A 15135-nucleotide genomic window follows, 5' to 3' on the forward strand; every position below is an offset into this window, starting at 1 on the left:
TCATGCAGAAATAAAGCATTTTATTTGTTAAAATTGTCATTAGTGCAATAAGTCCTAAACAAAAAAATTAGTATTTTACATGTTCACAGGTAATTTAGCGAAACATGTTTTTGAAGTCCTTTAGTATTATTATTTTTTTAAAATGAAAAGTAAGGCAAATAAAAATCCACCACTGTTCTTGGTCCAAGCTAGTCAAACCTAAAAACAAACGATTGTCTATACATACGGTTTAAATACATTGTTTCTGACAAGCACTTAAAAAATGACATTCCACAACAAAGCACAGTTACAGAATTGCTCTCTTCTTAAGATGCTCCCAGGTTTCCGTTTCTCCTAGAGGCCATTCCCTCTGTGGACTGCAGATCACCTACACGGCTTCCACTTTCTTCGTCGTTAAAGCGTTCGTATGTGTTTGGCAAAGAGCCGTTTATTCCTCTGTCATCTTTACGTAAAGACACGGGCAAGTTTGCTAGGGTGAAGTTGACATCCTTAAAGGCATGCAATAGAAATATCCCCACTATTATAGTGAGAAAGCCGCTAAGAGTGCCAATAACGTCGTCAGCTGCCATGTGTTGCCACTCTTTGAAGAGGATAGCGGAGCAAGTTAAAACAGATGTTGTGAAGAATACATAATAGATTGGTGTCACGAGGGAAGTGTTGAATATATCCAGGGCTCGATTTAAATAGTTGATCTGCGTGCTGACGCAGACAATAAGACTTAGCAGCAGAATCCAGGATAAAGGATGCGTCAACACGGGCTTCCCAGCAAAAAGTTCCTTTATAGCGATGCCCAAGCCTTTTACACAGGAAACAGACAGAGCTCCAATGACTGAGCATATTGTTATGTACACAAGAATGTTGGTTTGTCCATGCCGTGGTCCCACCACAAAGATCATTATTAAGGACACAATGACAACAAATGTGGCAAAGACCACAAAACCTGCAACATAAAGAGAAATCACATCAGCCAAAATTCGTGTTTTTTTACTCTATGATTTGGGGGGGGGGGAGTCTGCTGCTCAGTAAAGGGGGGGGGGACTTCCTAATTTTGCAGTATTAATGCCAGAGAATGAAATTCTAACATGTGATTTTAGGAGGCAGAACTGTTTTTAAATTGCTGGTTTTATATTTGAAGTTTTTTTTTTTTAGCAACGTGTTTTTAATGTTAATTTCTCATTGGTATTTGATGAGTATTTTAGATTGCCTTTTGTAAACCAGTTAGGTCTTTAGTTCAAGCAAACAGTATTGAATTACTGTTAAAAACATTGCAGCTAGCTGTGGCAGGGGAAGCACAAAGCACATGGCTGTACTGTGTTGTAAAACACAAACTTCTCTTAAAAGCTTCTATGGTTCTTTTGAACAGTTGGGGGTGCATACCTAAATCTAGGTTTTCAGACACCTTGTTCAAAGTCACACAATACAGTCGTACCCTGGAACTCAGAGGTTTTGGCTCTTGCACATCGCAAACCCAGAAGTGATTGTTCCAGTTTGCAAGCATTATTTTGGAACCCGACATCCGGCAGGGCTTCCACGGCTTCTGATTGGCTGCAGGAACTTCCTGCAGCCAATCAGAAGCCACAATTTGGTTTTCAAATGCTTTGGAAGTCGAATGGACTTCCGGAACGGATTCCGGTCGACTTCCAAGATACGACTGTATTCCTATGAACTGTGCATTTCTCTACTGCTCCTTGCTTTACCAAACAGAGTGCAGGGCTCTCTCACCTGGATCACCCAGCTTGTGGGATATTTCATTCAAAGTTTCCACTGCCTCTTCTTGGGGTGCATGAATTACCATCACGGTTGTACCCAGTACACTTAACAAACACCCAACTTTTCCATGCAGATTGAGCTTTTCATTTAAAAAGTACGATGAGAGAATGGCACTGAAACAAAAAAATATATATAAATCCTTGTTGTAAATTTGAATTGCTCCATTATTATTATTTTTAATAATAAAAACCGTCTTGGGGATTCTGACAAGGTTAAAGAGCAAGATACACACACAGTCTTTGCAATCTGTTTCTCGACAGCTAATATGTTTGACTTTTTAATGTTTTAAAGCTACAATGATACAGTTTAGCTCCAAAACGAGAAACACAGCAACTGGTTACAGTCAATACAAAATACCGAACAGTGTCTAACAGGACCTTGATTTAAGTTGATATGATTAAAACAACTCAATCAATATAGTTTATTAAATTTCTATCCAAAAACCACCCATAAACTGTATACAATTTATTCATGGGGTGGCAGTGTGATGATTGCGGCTGCAAATGAGACCAAATAATTCAAAACAATGAAAAACACCAAACTGATAAAATGGCAAATCTAATGTTAAACTGAAAGTATTGCACACTGGGCAAATAATCCTAGCCATAGACATACAGATGGATTCTTTATTAGCTTCAATTACTCTGGGATGTGATCTTATTCAGAAAACAAGTGACTGTTTTAGGCTGCAATCATATGCATGCTTACCTGGGTGTAGGCCTCATTGAATAAAGTTGGGCAACTTTTTGAGTAAACATGCAAAGAGATTTTGCTGCCTCCATTAATAGGGCATTAAATGCAAGTCAAGACTAAAGATAAAATAAAAACACAGCATAAAAAATGGTAAAGGCTGGTGATAAATGAATTATATAAACCAGCCTGTAAGGGTTTCAAACCAACGAATATGTTTAAAATAAAAAAAATCCTTCCAGTAGCACCTTAGAGACCAACTAAGTTTGTTATTGGTATGAGCTTTCATGTGCATGCACACTTCTTCAGATAGGTATCTGAAGAAGTGTGCATGCACACAAAAGCTCATACCAATAGCAAACTTAGTTGGTCTCTAAGGTGCTACTGGAAAGAATTATTATTATTTTTTTGTTTTGACTACGGCAGACCAACACAGCTACCCACCTGTATCTAGGAGTATGTTTAAAGTCAGAGAAGTGGCAATCAGGAAGATAATGGAGATTTTAAAAAATCTTAAGTATATAAAATTAAGGCAACTGGGGTGGGGGAGTTCAGGAGAAATTGGAATAAGAGGCTAACAGATTTCAACAAGTTTTTGTGTACTCACACATAAGTATGCACTTACTAGCAAATGCAACCACACTGCCTCTGAAAATGCCATATTCCTTACCTTACAAGAACACTTAGAGCTCCTAAGGGAGTCACCAACGTAGCTGGTGCAAATGCATAGGCAGCAAAGTTCGCAACTTCGCCAGTTCCCACTACAAATTAAAATACAAAAGGGGACAAGTTTCAGATAAGCTTTCGAAAACTCAAGCTGACCACCTACCCCTGCAGATGAAAACCAAAATGCATAAAAAGCAGCTTTTATCAACAAGGAAATCCCTAAACAGGAAAATTCAAAGCCAACATCTTTAACAAAAGAATGCCTTTCAGTTTGGGGTCACCTTTCCAGATCTCATTACAACGCTCCACTACTTGGGGTAAAAAAATCTATGGTTTACAATACGAGGGGCATTTTCTCAATTCCCCCTTGTAGAGTCGGAAAGTGATCTGGATTATACTGAATTGGAAGCTAGCAGAAATTGGAACTGATCGTTCTCCCCAGTGTCGAAATGAAATTAAATGCTCAGCAGCACAAATGAATGGGTGTTTGTGTCACAACATACTGTTTGCTGCCTCCAAAGCCACATCTTCCCATTTCCTCTCCAGAATTCAGCCCCATTCTGTCCTAGGGCCCTGTGTTACTTCCCTACCTGGTCTTCAAATTCTTTCACAATACCTGCACTACTTTTCTATGTTCCTTTACTGACATTCCACGCTTAAGATTATTCTCTTCTTCCTTTTGGGGGTTCAGAGATATTGCCACATGCCCCCATTGAGCCCTTGCCAGGTGTTGCTGAGCTGTTCCTCACCTGGTGTGCTGCCAGAGCCCCCATGTAACACGACCGTTGGTTGCTGCCACCGCCGCCAATCACTTGTCTTACTCCCTCCTCCCCGCGGCCATGTTTTATCTGATGGCAGGGGATTATTATGTGAGCCCAGCCAGCACTCAAAAGGTGTGCACTGCTAAGCATCAGACATTGCATCTTGGGGGTGAGGAGGAGATCTGCAGCTGCCTCCTGCGGAACTGCTGTAGGTTGTCTGATCCCATAAGGAGAGACCTCTCTCCCAGTGCCACCAGGTAAGCCACATCTACAGCAAAGAGGAAGTGAGAGTGACTGGCCCTGAAGTGTCAAGTTTCTCAACGTCACACGAGGTCAGAGATGGACCCTTCTAAGCCCCCAGACAGTGCCAACTCTCAATGCAGTCTTGTCTGGATTCACGGATAACCAAAGAGGGCTAAAAAAAAGTATGTTAGCTTAACTTACTTGACAAGAGTCCAGCCCACCAGAGCCACTCTTTAAGGTATGCATGGCCACCTTGTCCTAGTTTTTTAAGAAAAGGGGGGGAAAGTTACTGTGATAATACACAATAGATGCTGCTATTATATTTTAGGTTTTTAATGGTCCAAAAGCTTTTTATTACAATGACTGAAATACTTTTAAAAAATAGTTCTGGAATAATGTTGCTTTGCCCAATCCACGGTGCTGGAAAACTCTTGGGTCCAATATTTGGATATTACTGTTGCTACCATCTTTTACTTGATTTACAAGGCAGCCCTCAGGATGCTAGAAAAAGTTTTACAATATTTCAGATTACATGCATGCACTGATGCAATGCAGCTCAAGAATGTCTGTCTTCCAAGCAGAACACTCCTACAGTGAAATGAAGGAGCTTCTGTGCAATAAAGCCCTGACTCTTCTGTGTGTGAAAATACGGTACACAAAGCTAGGGTTACCTGACATAGTTTCAGATCAGATATATTTGCATTATGCATGGACATATGTTCCCAGAATCAGAGAATTATAGAGTTGGAAGGGACCCTGAGGATCATCTAGTCCAACCCCCTGCAACACAGGAAATTACTAAAATAGGGGTAATTTCCTTAGCATTGGCTTTGTGTAACTTTATATTCCTTGCGTTTTGTTACATTCCAAAAGATTGTTTTTAAAATGCAAATCTGCGTATCGGCCCAGAGAAAAAAGAGAGAACTGAACATACGAATTCATTACTATGCTTTAATTATATAAATATTTTCAAAGTTACTTCCCTAAAAAAAAAGGGTCCCTTCATTTCGACATTGCAATGCTGAAGTCTATCGTAAGCACAAAGAATTTTTGGACGGGCAGAACTAGCTGCTTTGTCCTTTGGATAAAAACCAGGTCTCTCCAAGGTCAGAAAATAAAACCAACCTTATCTACTCAACAACGTCGATTTCCACTTTTATTTTAATCCTATTTTCAACTGGCATAAGCGAAAAATATTCAGAAAACATTAGGTATGCAGTTTGCATAGAAGCCTCTTCTCATTTAATGAACTTTGGGCCGCCATTTTCCTTGACCCTGAAACCTCACAAACCATTGTTGCATCCCCACCTCTCAGGGAATTTAAGGAGCCATACGTTTTTCAAAGATTTGTTACGTTTTGTTTGACAAAACAAAGCTATAGAACTATAAAATTCCACAGAGATCCCAGAGCAGTACAAATCTGTGTGTTTCAGGCAGGAGCTTTTGCTGCCACGTAAGCAGAGTAGGTACCAATTTGCATCATGAAAAGTTCAACCATCCTGCCAAAATGTACGCATGCTAGCATTGATAGTATGCAAACTGTTTTAAATATGCATGTTTCAAAATAGTTAAAGTCTTTAAAAACAGCTGAAGTTAACCCAATTTATTAACTCTGTAATGTGAAAATACAGTGATTCAGCGTACTCAAATAGGAAGACCGTTTAGTCGGAGGGATTACAGTGGTACCTCGGGTTACATACGCTTCAGGTTACAGATTCCGCTAACCCAGAAATAGTATCTCGGGTTAAGAACTTTGCTTCAGAATGAGAACAGAAATCATGTTCCAGAGGCACGGCAGCAGCAGGAGGCCCCATTAGATAAAGTGTTGCTTCAGGTTAAGAACAGTTTCAGGTTAGGAACGGACCTCCGGAACAAATTAAGTACTTAACCCGAGGTACCACTGTATTACACTACAAAATTCATGAGACGCTTTTAAACACCAAGCAGAAAAAGTTTTGCCTCAAGGAAACCCCAAATCTATACTATAAAATATTTGCATAAATAAGAACAAAATACATGTGTGTTTTCAGATACCCTGAGTTTGAGGTATCCTTGTGAGGAAGGGGTTTCGGTTTTTAGAATTACGTCAAAATATAGGGGTTGGGCATAGACATGCTATGGTTAGTGAAACGCGACTGGAGAACCAAGGGGGTGGTGTTACTTCACTCCTTGAACACTGTAAATAGTGCTGAAGAGTTATATCCCAGCTTGTCTACCACATGCTTCCATTGTGAACACTATAAGGAGTAACATTTCAGTCCATATGTATGGTCTAGCTGAGATTCCTGCACTGCAGGGGGGTTGGATTAGATGACTCTTGGGGGTCCCTTCCAACTCTAGAATTCTATGGTTCATACTGACCCAATCACAGCTCTCGGATTTACACAACTGCCACATGGTTCTCAGCGGTGGAGAAACAGATCTCCTTTCTTGCATCATGTCAAGCTGCCCCCATTTTTCACATTTTCAACTCTTTTAAAACCAAAAGGGCACAAACTGGCTCTTTTTAATTAAATAAAAAATGTAGTCGGGATTCTCAGAATTCTGTCCCATATGCTAAATTCTGCATACAATTATAGAAAACTTCATATGAAAGATTTTGTATATGCTTCAAGTTACAGCCAAGATCTGGGCTCAAAGTTCCTGTTTTCCCTTAAACATTTCTCCCCCGTCCAAGCAAACTTTTACCTGCTCTCATGGAGCCCTTCCTAGCCAATCGAAGGAGACCTTTCTTCTTCAGGATGAAACTCCCACCAATGAAAAGGCTGGAGCTCATTGCCAATACCAGACCAATGTAAAAATCATATCTTCCGCTACCCTCAATCATTTCGTCAGTTGCTGAAGCATTCCAGACCGTCACATTGATCAAGGAGCACAGCTGTTGCTGGTACTGGAGGCAAGGCGATGACAAATTGAAACCTAAAAAAAATAAAAAATCATTACAAGAAGGGTCAGCAAGAGAGACAGATCTTTTGTGCCCACCCCAAGTTTCTGAATTTGCTTCAGTGGAAGGGGACACCCATACACCCATCCCTCTGGGACATCCAACTGTCCTCCCAACTCTCCTGAGGGCAAACGGTCTTCATACGAACATGTGCTCTGAATAACTGCTGGGTCTTCAATGCACCTGTCTACTTCATAAGAAAGAAAGAAAATGCACGCCACCAGGAAGGGGCAGCTCCACTTCTTTGAAACTAAAATGCAGGTACAGGGTACACGGGATAAACTTAGAAGCATTACAAGGATGACAGTGAAAAAAACAACAGACCTTAAGGGGGGAAAGCTGTTAAACTAAGGAGCAATCATAGGCACATTTTCCTGTGAGTAGGTACCACTGAACACAGAAACTTACTTCTGGTTAAACATGCATAGGATCACACTGCATATTTACAATGACATAGATCGGCATATCCAAAATTAACCGTTCCGTACAAGAAAACAAAATCCTTATATTGAATCTTATACTATACTTGCAGTATAGCAGGAATGGGGAACCTCTGACACACCACGGAGTCCCAGTTTGGCCCGTAAAGCCATTTCTCTCAAAACCATTCCCATCAGCCGATATCACTGGTGACTTCAGCTGACGGGCAGGTCAGGGTTTAATAATAATAAATTGTGATTATAATCCTGCAATGGCTGTGTGCTGCTGGTGCATAGCAAGGGAAGAGGAAGCAAATCAGCCACCATGCACACATTAGATGTACAGGGATAATAATAATAATAATAATAATAATAATAATAATAATAATAATTTACTTTTTATACCCCGCCCATCTGGCTGGGTTTCCCCAGCCACTCTGGGCAGCTTCCAACAAAACACTAAAATACAATAACCTGTTAAACATTAAAAGCTTCCCTAAACAGGGCTGCCTTCAGATGTCTTCTAAAAGTTTGGTAGTTATTTTTCTCTTTGACATCTGATGGGAGGGAATTCCACAGGGTGGGTGCCACTATCGAGAAGGCCCTCTGCTTGGTTCCCTGTAACTTGGCTTCTTGTAGCGAGGGAACCGCTAGAAGGCCCTTGGCGCTGGACCTCAGTGTCCGGGCAGAACGAGGTACATATAGACTATGAAAATAAAGCTACAAAAAGGAAGTAGGCAGTAAAATGACAGTACATGCAGCAGTAGGCCTAGCTCTATGTGAAAGTAAAGGAATCTTTTCCCCTTTTGAATGTCCTTTGATACTGGACTCAGCCAAAAGGAAAACTTTTCTGTAACACAAATGATCAAACTCCTTGTCAGAAGCCACAATCCCACCTCGTTATGCAAAAGATGTAATGCACAATGTGAGATATGGAGAAACAGAAGTCATTTATTTCCAGCTTGGGGGAAAAATATATCAGACAAGTAGGTACATGAAACAGGGAACAGGCAGCTGCTGTCTTTTTTTCAAATTAGTGGAGAAAATAACTTGTTTGGGGAAAATTGAAAGAACCTTACAAGAAAGAGACAGTCTCTTGCCTGACAAACACATTTGGTTGTTACAAAAGAGTCTGATTTCCAGCAGGAGAAGTCAACTGGTTTAGTCTCTGAAATTCACAGTGTCACTGATAGAGCTATCTGAAGCTGAACCTCAGTATGCAACAGCTTTTCCGTTGGCTATGGTACAGTAAGTATCATTCAGAGAGAGAGAGCGCGCTAATAACACTGAGTTAAACTATGCAATACCTTATACACCTCATTAGCAACTCCACATCACAGATCCCTAGTTTAGGGTCACTAACTTACTTATCTGGTCAAACATTTGGGGCATATGTTTGCCAGATTCAAGGTTCCATTTCTGCTCAATGATCTTACTACAGTGGTGCCTCGCAAGACGAAAAGAATTTGTTCCGCGAGTCTTTTCGTCTTGCGATATTTTTCGTCTTGCGAAGCACGGTCCGTCGCAACTGCGCCTCTTCAAGCGGCTTTAAGAAAAAAGCGCAAGACGTTTTCGCCTTGCGAAGCAGGCCCATAGGGAAATTTGTCTAGCGAAGCAACGCAAAACCGACAAACCCTTTCGTCTAGCGAGTTTTTCGTCTTGCGAGGCATTCGTCTTGCGGGGCACCACTGTAGATTCTCCTGGGGACAGGATATATTAGGTACCTCCCATCTTCATTTTATCACAAAAATATTATGTTCAGTGCCCTAACATGATACGATGCACACAGTTCAGGCTGGTGAGCTTGAACGACGACACTTTCCAAACATAGGTTTGTGGGTCTGTGTTCTCCAGGTGACACACCCCATGAATGTATGGCGCAGAACCCCAGCCACGCAACTTACAGCATTTATTTATTTATTTAGTAAAATTCAAACACTGCACGATTGCAAAAACAAACAAACCTCAAAGAGGTTAACGAAAAATAAACCAAGAAAAAATCACAGCCATACTTTAAAATACACAAGATGTCAAACATACAATGTTACAGTGATTGTAACATCATTTTTATGCGATGTGAAAGCTATAATAGTAGATTTACTGCTTTTTTATTTCAGGTTCCCTTCTGGGTTTTGTATTAAATATGTAGGGCCTACAATCGTTTTCTCTACAATATATGCAACCTATACATAATAATACACTCTTTATTCAATTATGACATTTCCCGATGTACAACTTCTAAATTGGCAGTGACTCCATAACTACAAATCCTGCCTAGGAAATCCTGAGGATTAAATTTTGCAACACCCTGGAAGATTTACACTTAGAATTATTTGTATGCTGTGAATAATTGCACTAATACACTGGTAAGCTTTCCTTCAAAGTACAAGATTAAACAATCTTGCAGCTTCAAACAAATTCATTCTGGAACCTCATTTACAAATGCCAGGCGTGGCAAGAATCAACTCCAAAGAGGACATGTATAGTCCCAAAACATCTGGAGGGCCGAGTTTGGGAGTGCCTGCTTCAGCCACATGACTTAAAGATAAATAATAATGAAGGTGAACAAGATTTCACCTTCACCACATCTGACACAGGAAGAAAATCTCTGACTGAAAGAAACATGCACTGTGTTGTATTAATCAGCTGTACTGTTCAGAAACATTTATCTTCTTATTAAAACGTTGTTGTTGTTGTTTAGTCGTGTCCAACTCTTCGTGACCCCATGGACCAGAGCACGCCAGGCACTCCTGTCTTCCACTGCCTCCCACAGTTTGGTCAAACTCATGCTGGTAGCTTCGAGAACACTGTCCAACCATCTCGTCCTCTGTCGTCTCCTTCTCCTTGTGCCCTCAGTCTTTCCCAACATCAGGGTCTTTTCCAGGGAGTCTTCTCTTCTCATGAGGTGGCCAATGTATTGGAGCCTCAGCTTCAGGATCTGTCCTTCCAGTGAGCACTCAGGGCTGATTTCCTTCAGAATGGAGAGGTTTGATCTTCTTGCAGTCCATGGGACTCTCAAGAGTCTCCTTATTATAACTACCTTCCTTTTAAACTTTAGTGGATAACCTCTTTGAAGAAAACAACTTCTCTTTTTGAGTTTATGTTTTAAGACACCAGGGCTTTTCTTCGCCTATACTTGCATAACTCTTAGTTCTGTAGAGAAGTGCACTTATTCCATATACCGAGATTAAACCGTTGTTACAAATGGCCCCAAATGCCAGTATTTATTCTTCAGCTAAATACAGACGTCTCAAAACAACTGTGTTATTTTGTATTGAAAAGAATTCGCTCCCCGAGCCCTGCCATTCTATACCTAATAGTGTCTGCAAAAGTCCAACTGAATTTAATGGGGTTTATTCCCAGGTAAGTAGGGTTAGGATTTCAGCCTATGTATTCCAAATTAAAAAGAAAACTTGTGACTTATTTCCTCATTTTCTGTCCCATGAAGGACAAGGTTTTGTTCAGGCTAGCAACTGTGCCTTATTCTTTCAAAAGAAAGTAAAATTCACTTCCTAAAGATAGAACCACCATTACTTATTTTGAAATGCCATTGTTCAAGTCTTCCCACATCACTTTTAAAACACACCCAAGCTTTCAGGTTCAGTCTTGCACATATAGATCCCTCCAAAAACAGGTTGCAGTTCTACATTACACAAATGTTATCTTAACTGCTTTCTGTGCAATCTTTACAAAATACACCCTTACCTTTGTGACATTTTACAGACATTTCTTTAAGCCATTTGTCTTCCATTTCACTAAGCAAATAGGCTACACTGAAAAAGAAAGAATGTCAATCCGCACTGTGCCAGACAGTAACTTTGTATTGCGCTCCCCTAATTTGTTTACAGATTGTGGGGATCTGTGAAGGGGGTTGTTTTTCTTTTAAAGCTCTTTACAGAAAGTGTGTTTCCCTCCTCTACAGTGGGGTTCAAAGACTAATAGGTATTAGTTATTTTCAGGGGGTTTTCCTACAGTCAAATATCCTGAACTATGTTTGCTGTTTAATTTCAGCACAAAAAGGCCAGTTCAGCTCTGTGACATCAAACCAAAGTTTAAAATTACCTGCAGTAGCCACAACAAGCCTTAACCAACCCACTGCTCTTTCACATGCAAGATGAGATTGAAAAGCTTCCATCTTCAATGCAAAATGAACCAGAATTCCCTGTTATATCTGAACCCTGCATGTAGTTTAAAAACTCCAGTTACACTGTTACCTCGGGTTACAAACACTTCTGGTTACAGACTCCACTAACCCAGAAGTAGTACCTCGGGTTAAGAACTTTACGTAAGGATGAGAACATAAATTGTGTGGCGGCGGCAGTGGGAGGCCCCATTAGCTAAAGTGATACCTCAGGTTAAGAACGGTTTCAGGTTAAGAACGGACCTCCGGAACGAATAAAGTTCGTAACCAGAGGTACCACTGTATTGAGCAAACTAGGATCATAAAACCATGGTTTGATACTCTTCTGACGTAACTAGAATCTGAGCTAACCAGAGACCCCCAAGTTCATAAGCACTATTAAATGAGACTTTTGTTGAGGTATTACAATTTATATTTGTAAGAAGTTTCAAGAGAGATATCTAGGAATAACTGAATTCAGCAAGCAACAACACTAGCCATACATTTCTAGCCCAAATCGGTATTGTTTTGTGTTAAACACCTGCATTCTAGCAGATCACATAAACAGATTTTTAAAACAGCCTGTTTTTTTTACCATAAAATAAGATCTCTAACTATCACCGCTTTCAAGCAAAAACTAGAAAGTATTTCCCCCCGCAAACCAGGCTTCCAAAATTATCTTCGCCTGTTGAATTTATATCCTTATCCGCCGCAGCATTCACTGTGAATTCCTACATTATTCATGCTGATCTGAATTTGTAAATGTTCCCAATACAAAAGCAAGTAACCAACTTTACTGCGAAAAATTCCTATGAAGGTAATGTTAAGAATTCTAGACCTCTAAATGTTCTCACTGAGCATGCATCATAAAAGAGAGAATGTTAGTATGCTAACAGTAATCTAGTGTACTTTGCATGCCTGGTTCATCTCACTTCTCCTAAAGATGTCTGCATTATTCTGGAGAAGCACAAAGCGATACACAGACAGCCACCTGGGGGTAGGGATTTGAGGAATCCTCCTCATTAATGCTTACCGTATTTTTCGTCCTATAGGGCGCACCGGCCCATAGGACGCACCTCGTTTTTTGGGGGGGAAATGAATAATAATAAAAAATATCCCCCCCCGCCCTGGCTACCGTCCAAAGCCTTGCGCTCACCTGCCCAAAGCACGGGGCACCCTCCGGAGGGCTCCCCGTGCTTCGGGCGACAGGCTGCCGCCCCAAGCCTCGCGCACCCGGCGGGACCTCCTGCCGGGCGCGCAAGGCTTGCGGACACTCGCCCGAAGCACGGGGAGCCCTCCGGAGGGCCCCCCGTGCTTCGGGCAACAAGCTGCCACCCCAAGCCTCGCGCACCCGGTGGGACCTCCTGCCGGGCGCGCAAGGCTTGCGGACACTTGCGGGGGCTGCAGGCTGCTGCCCGCAAGCCTTGTGAGCCCGCGGGACCTCTCACCGGGCTTGCAAGGCTTGCGGATAGCTTCCTGAAGCCTGGAGAGGGAGAGGGGTCGGTGTGCACCGATGCCTCTCGCTCTCCAGGCTTCAGCGAAAGCCTGCATTCGCCCCATAGGACGCACAAACATTTCCCCTTCATTTTTGGAGGGGAAGAAGTGCGTCCTATGGGGCGAAAAATAAGGTACGTGTCCCAGGAACACCCAGATTATCTATTCTGTATCACAAGATAGCAGCTCCCCAATTCTGCTGTTGCCTCTGGCCCCCGTTTCTGCCTTCCAAACTCTCCCCATTCCTTTGCTTAACCTGTAGGGAGACAGTGAGGCTGCAACAAAATATATCCTGTTGAAAGCTGGGGCTGCTTCATGATAGGAAAGGACTGGAACAACATTTTCAGTCACTATGAAGTACAACAGGGTGAGGAGCTGGATCTGTTTGGCAGGCCCAGGTCCTTATCTTCCTAAGCCCTGCAAGTCAAGTTTGACACGTGGGCAGAGTTACCCACCTGCCATTCCCTTGACATCATGGCGACATCAGGTGACTCATTTCTGCCTGTGCAGTTTGAAATCAAACCATGTGGGCAAAGGCTCAGCGCCTTTGCTAACGCCACTTTTACCTGCCACACACCTGACATTATATAAAATATCAGACATAGGGCAATGAGTGGTGCTTGGCCAAAATGGCCCGGCAGGCCTAATCGGGGCCATGGGCAAAGGTTCCCCCACCTTGGAAGTAGAATGTTATATACCATGTTTCTCATTTTTTATTCTCCTAAACCACGGGTGAAAAGGCAATGCTTCTCCCGATGTCGCTGGACTACAACTGCAAATCATCACTGACTATTGGCCATTCTTGGCTTGAGCTGATGGCAGTTGGTGTCTGGCAGCACCTGAAGGGTTGTTAACAACAACAACAACAACAATTTAGTATTTATATCCCACTCATCCGGCTGGGTTTCCCCTGCTACTCTGGGCAGCTCCCAACAGAATTAATGATAATAAAAAAGTGATAACACAACAGACATTAAAAACTTCCTTAAAGAGGGCTGCCTTCAGATGTCTTCTAAAAGTCAGATAGTTGTTTATTTCCTTGACTTCTAATGGGAGGGCGTTCCACAGGGCAGGCGCCACTACCAAGAAGGCCCTCTGCCTGGTTCCCTGTAACCTCACTTCTCGCAGTGAGGGAACCGCCAGAAGGCCCTCGGAGCTGGACCTCAGTGTCTGGGCTGAATGATGGGGGTGGAGACACCCCTACAGGTATACCGGGCCGAGGCTGTTTAGGGTTATCTTTGCTTTAAGCAAATACTGGTCCTTCCAATTCTACAATTGATTCTAAGCTGTCAAACTATCGCCTACTGAAGAAAAATACAGTGCATTTGTTTTCTAGAGTACCTAACTAGACTTAAGGAATGATTTACAACCAGTAAAACTCAGAAGTTCCTATGATGCTAGCCTACCTACTCTAAAATGGCAAAGAAAAATGGGTAACTGAATCATACAAATCGCGTGGCAAATATATCCTTAACTCTGATACTTTGAACTCCCTTATCAGTAGCACTTCCCTTGAAAGTTTTTCACTGCTCTATAATAAAACACTCTGCTCCATTTTCAACGAATTATGGAAGAAATAATTCTGAAAGCTAAGGAAACAAAGGTGATCCACATGTATATGGTTGAGCACAAACTTTTAATTGGGACCAATCAAAATATCACAATATTGTGGCAATATTTTGAGTTCTCTAGAAGTCTTCCAACAAACAATATATTACACAAAGAATGGGGGCTGGAGAAGAAATAACCAAAACAAATTAGAGTAGATATTGTAGGCTCAGTTCCAAGATGGGGACCACAGACTGAGCACCAGCCCCTCTCAGGTGCTGATGTTAACAGATGACAGCTTTAAGATTCTGGCTGTTGCAGCTGCTGAGAAATTAAAGCTATGCTTCCTGCTGGCTAAGTAGTTTTACAACAGCAAACATAAAAGTAATAATGTTAATTATAGTTTAAATGCTTTCAATCCTAGATACTCAGATGCAGCCACAAACTTTCAGGTGCTGGGCAAAATTAAAACTCATTGGA

General features: G+C 41.7%; 1 protein-coding gene and 1 long non-coding RNA gene across 4 annotated transcripts in view; one reads left to right on the plus strand and one right to left on the minus strand.

Moving 5' to 3' along the window:
* NIPA2 (NIPA magnesium transporter 2) overlaps nt 1–15135 on the minus strand; it is an 18124-nt gene continuing 2989 nt past the window's right edge. For 2 of the 3 annotated variants that reach the window (XM_082220133.1, XM_082220134.1), the window contains exons 2-6: nt 6819–7049; nt 4332–4388; nt 3131–3221; nt 1723–1883; nt 1–940 (exon numbers count right to left, since the gene is read on the minus strand). In XM_082220133.1, coding sequence (XP_082076259.1) covers nt 306–940; nt 1723–1883; nt 3131–3221; nt 4332–4388; nt 6819–6957 — 1083 coding nt within the window. In that variant the 5' untranslated portion in view covers nt 6958–7049 and the 3' untranslated portion in view covers nt 1–305. Of the gene's footprint in view, nt 941–1722; nt 1884–3130; nt 3222–4331; nt 4389–6818; nt 7050–11198; nt 11276–15135 lie in introns of those variants that run through there. The other variant, XM_082220132.1, reaches the window with a different exon arrangement.
* LOC309530924 overlaps nt 11399–15135 on the plus strand; it is a 4378-nt gene continuing 641 nt past the window's right edge. The window contains exon 1 of the long non-coding RNA XR_014218954.1: nt 11399–12610. This is a non-coding gene — a long non-coding RNA (uncharacterized lncRNA). The remainder of the gene's footprint in view (nt 12611–15135) is intronic.

Source organism: Podarcis vaucheri (genome assembly GCF_965113315.1).
Source record: "Podarcis vaucheri genome assembly, chromosome: 4".
Lineage (NCBI taxonomy): Eukaryota > Metazoa > Chordata > Lepidosauria > Squamata > Lacertidae > Podarcis > Podarcis vaucheri.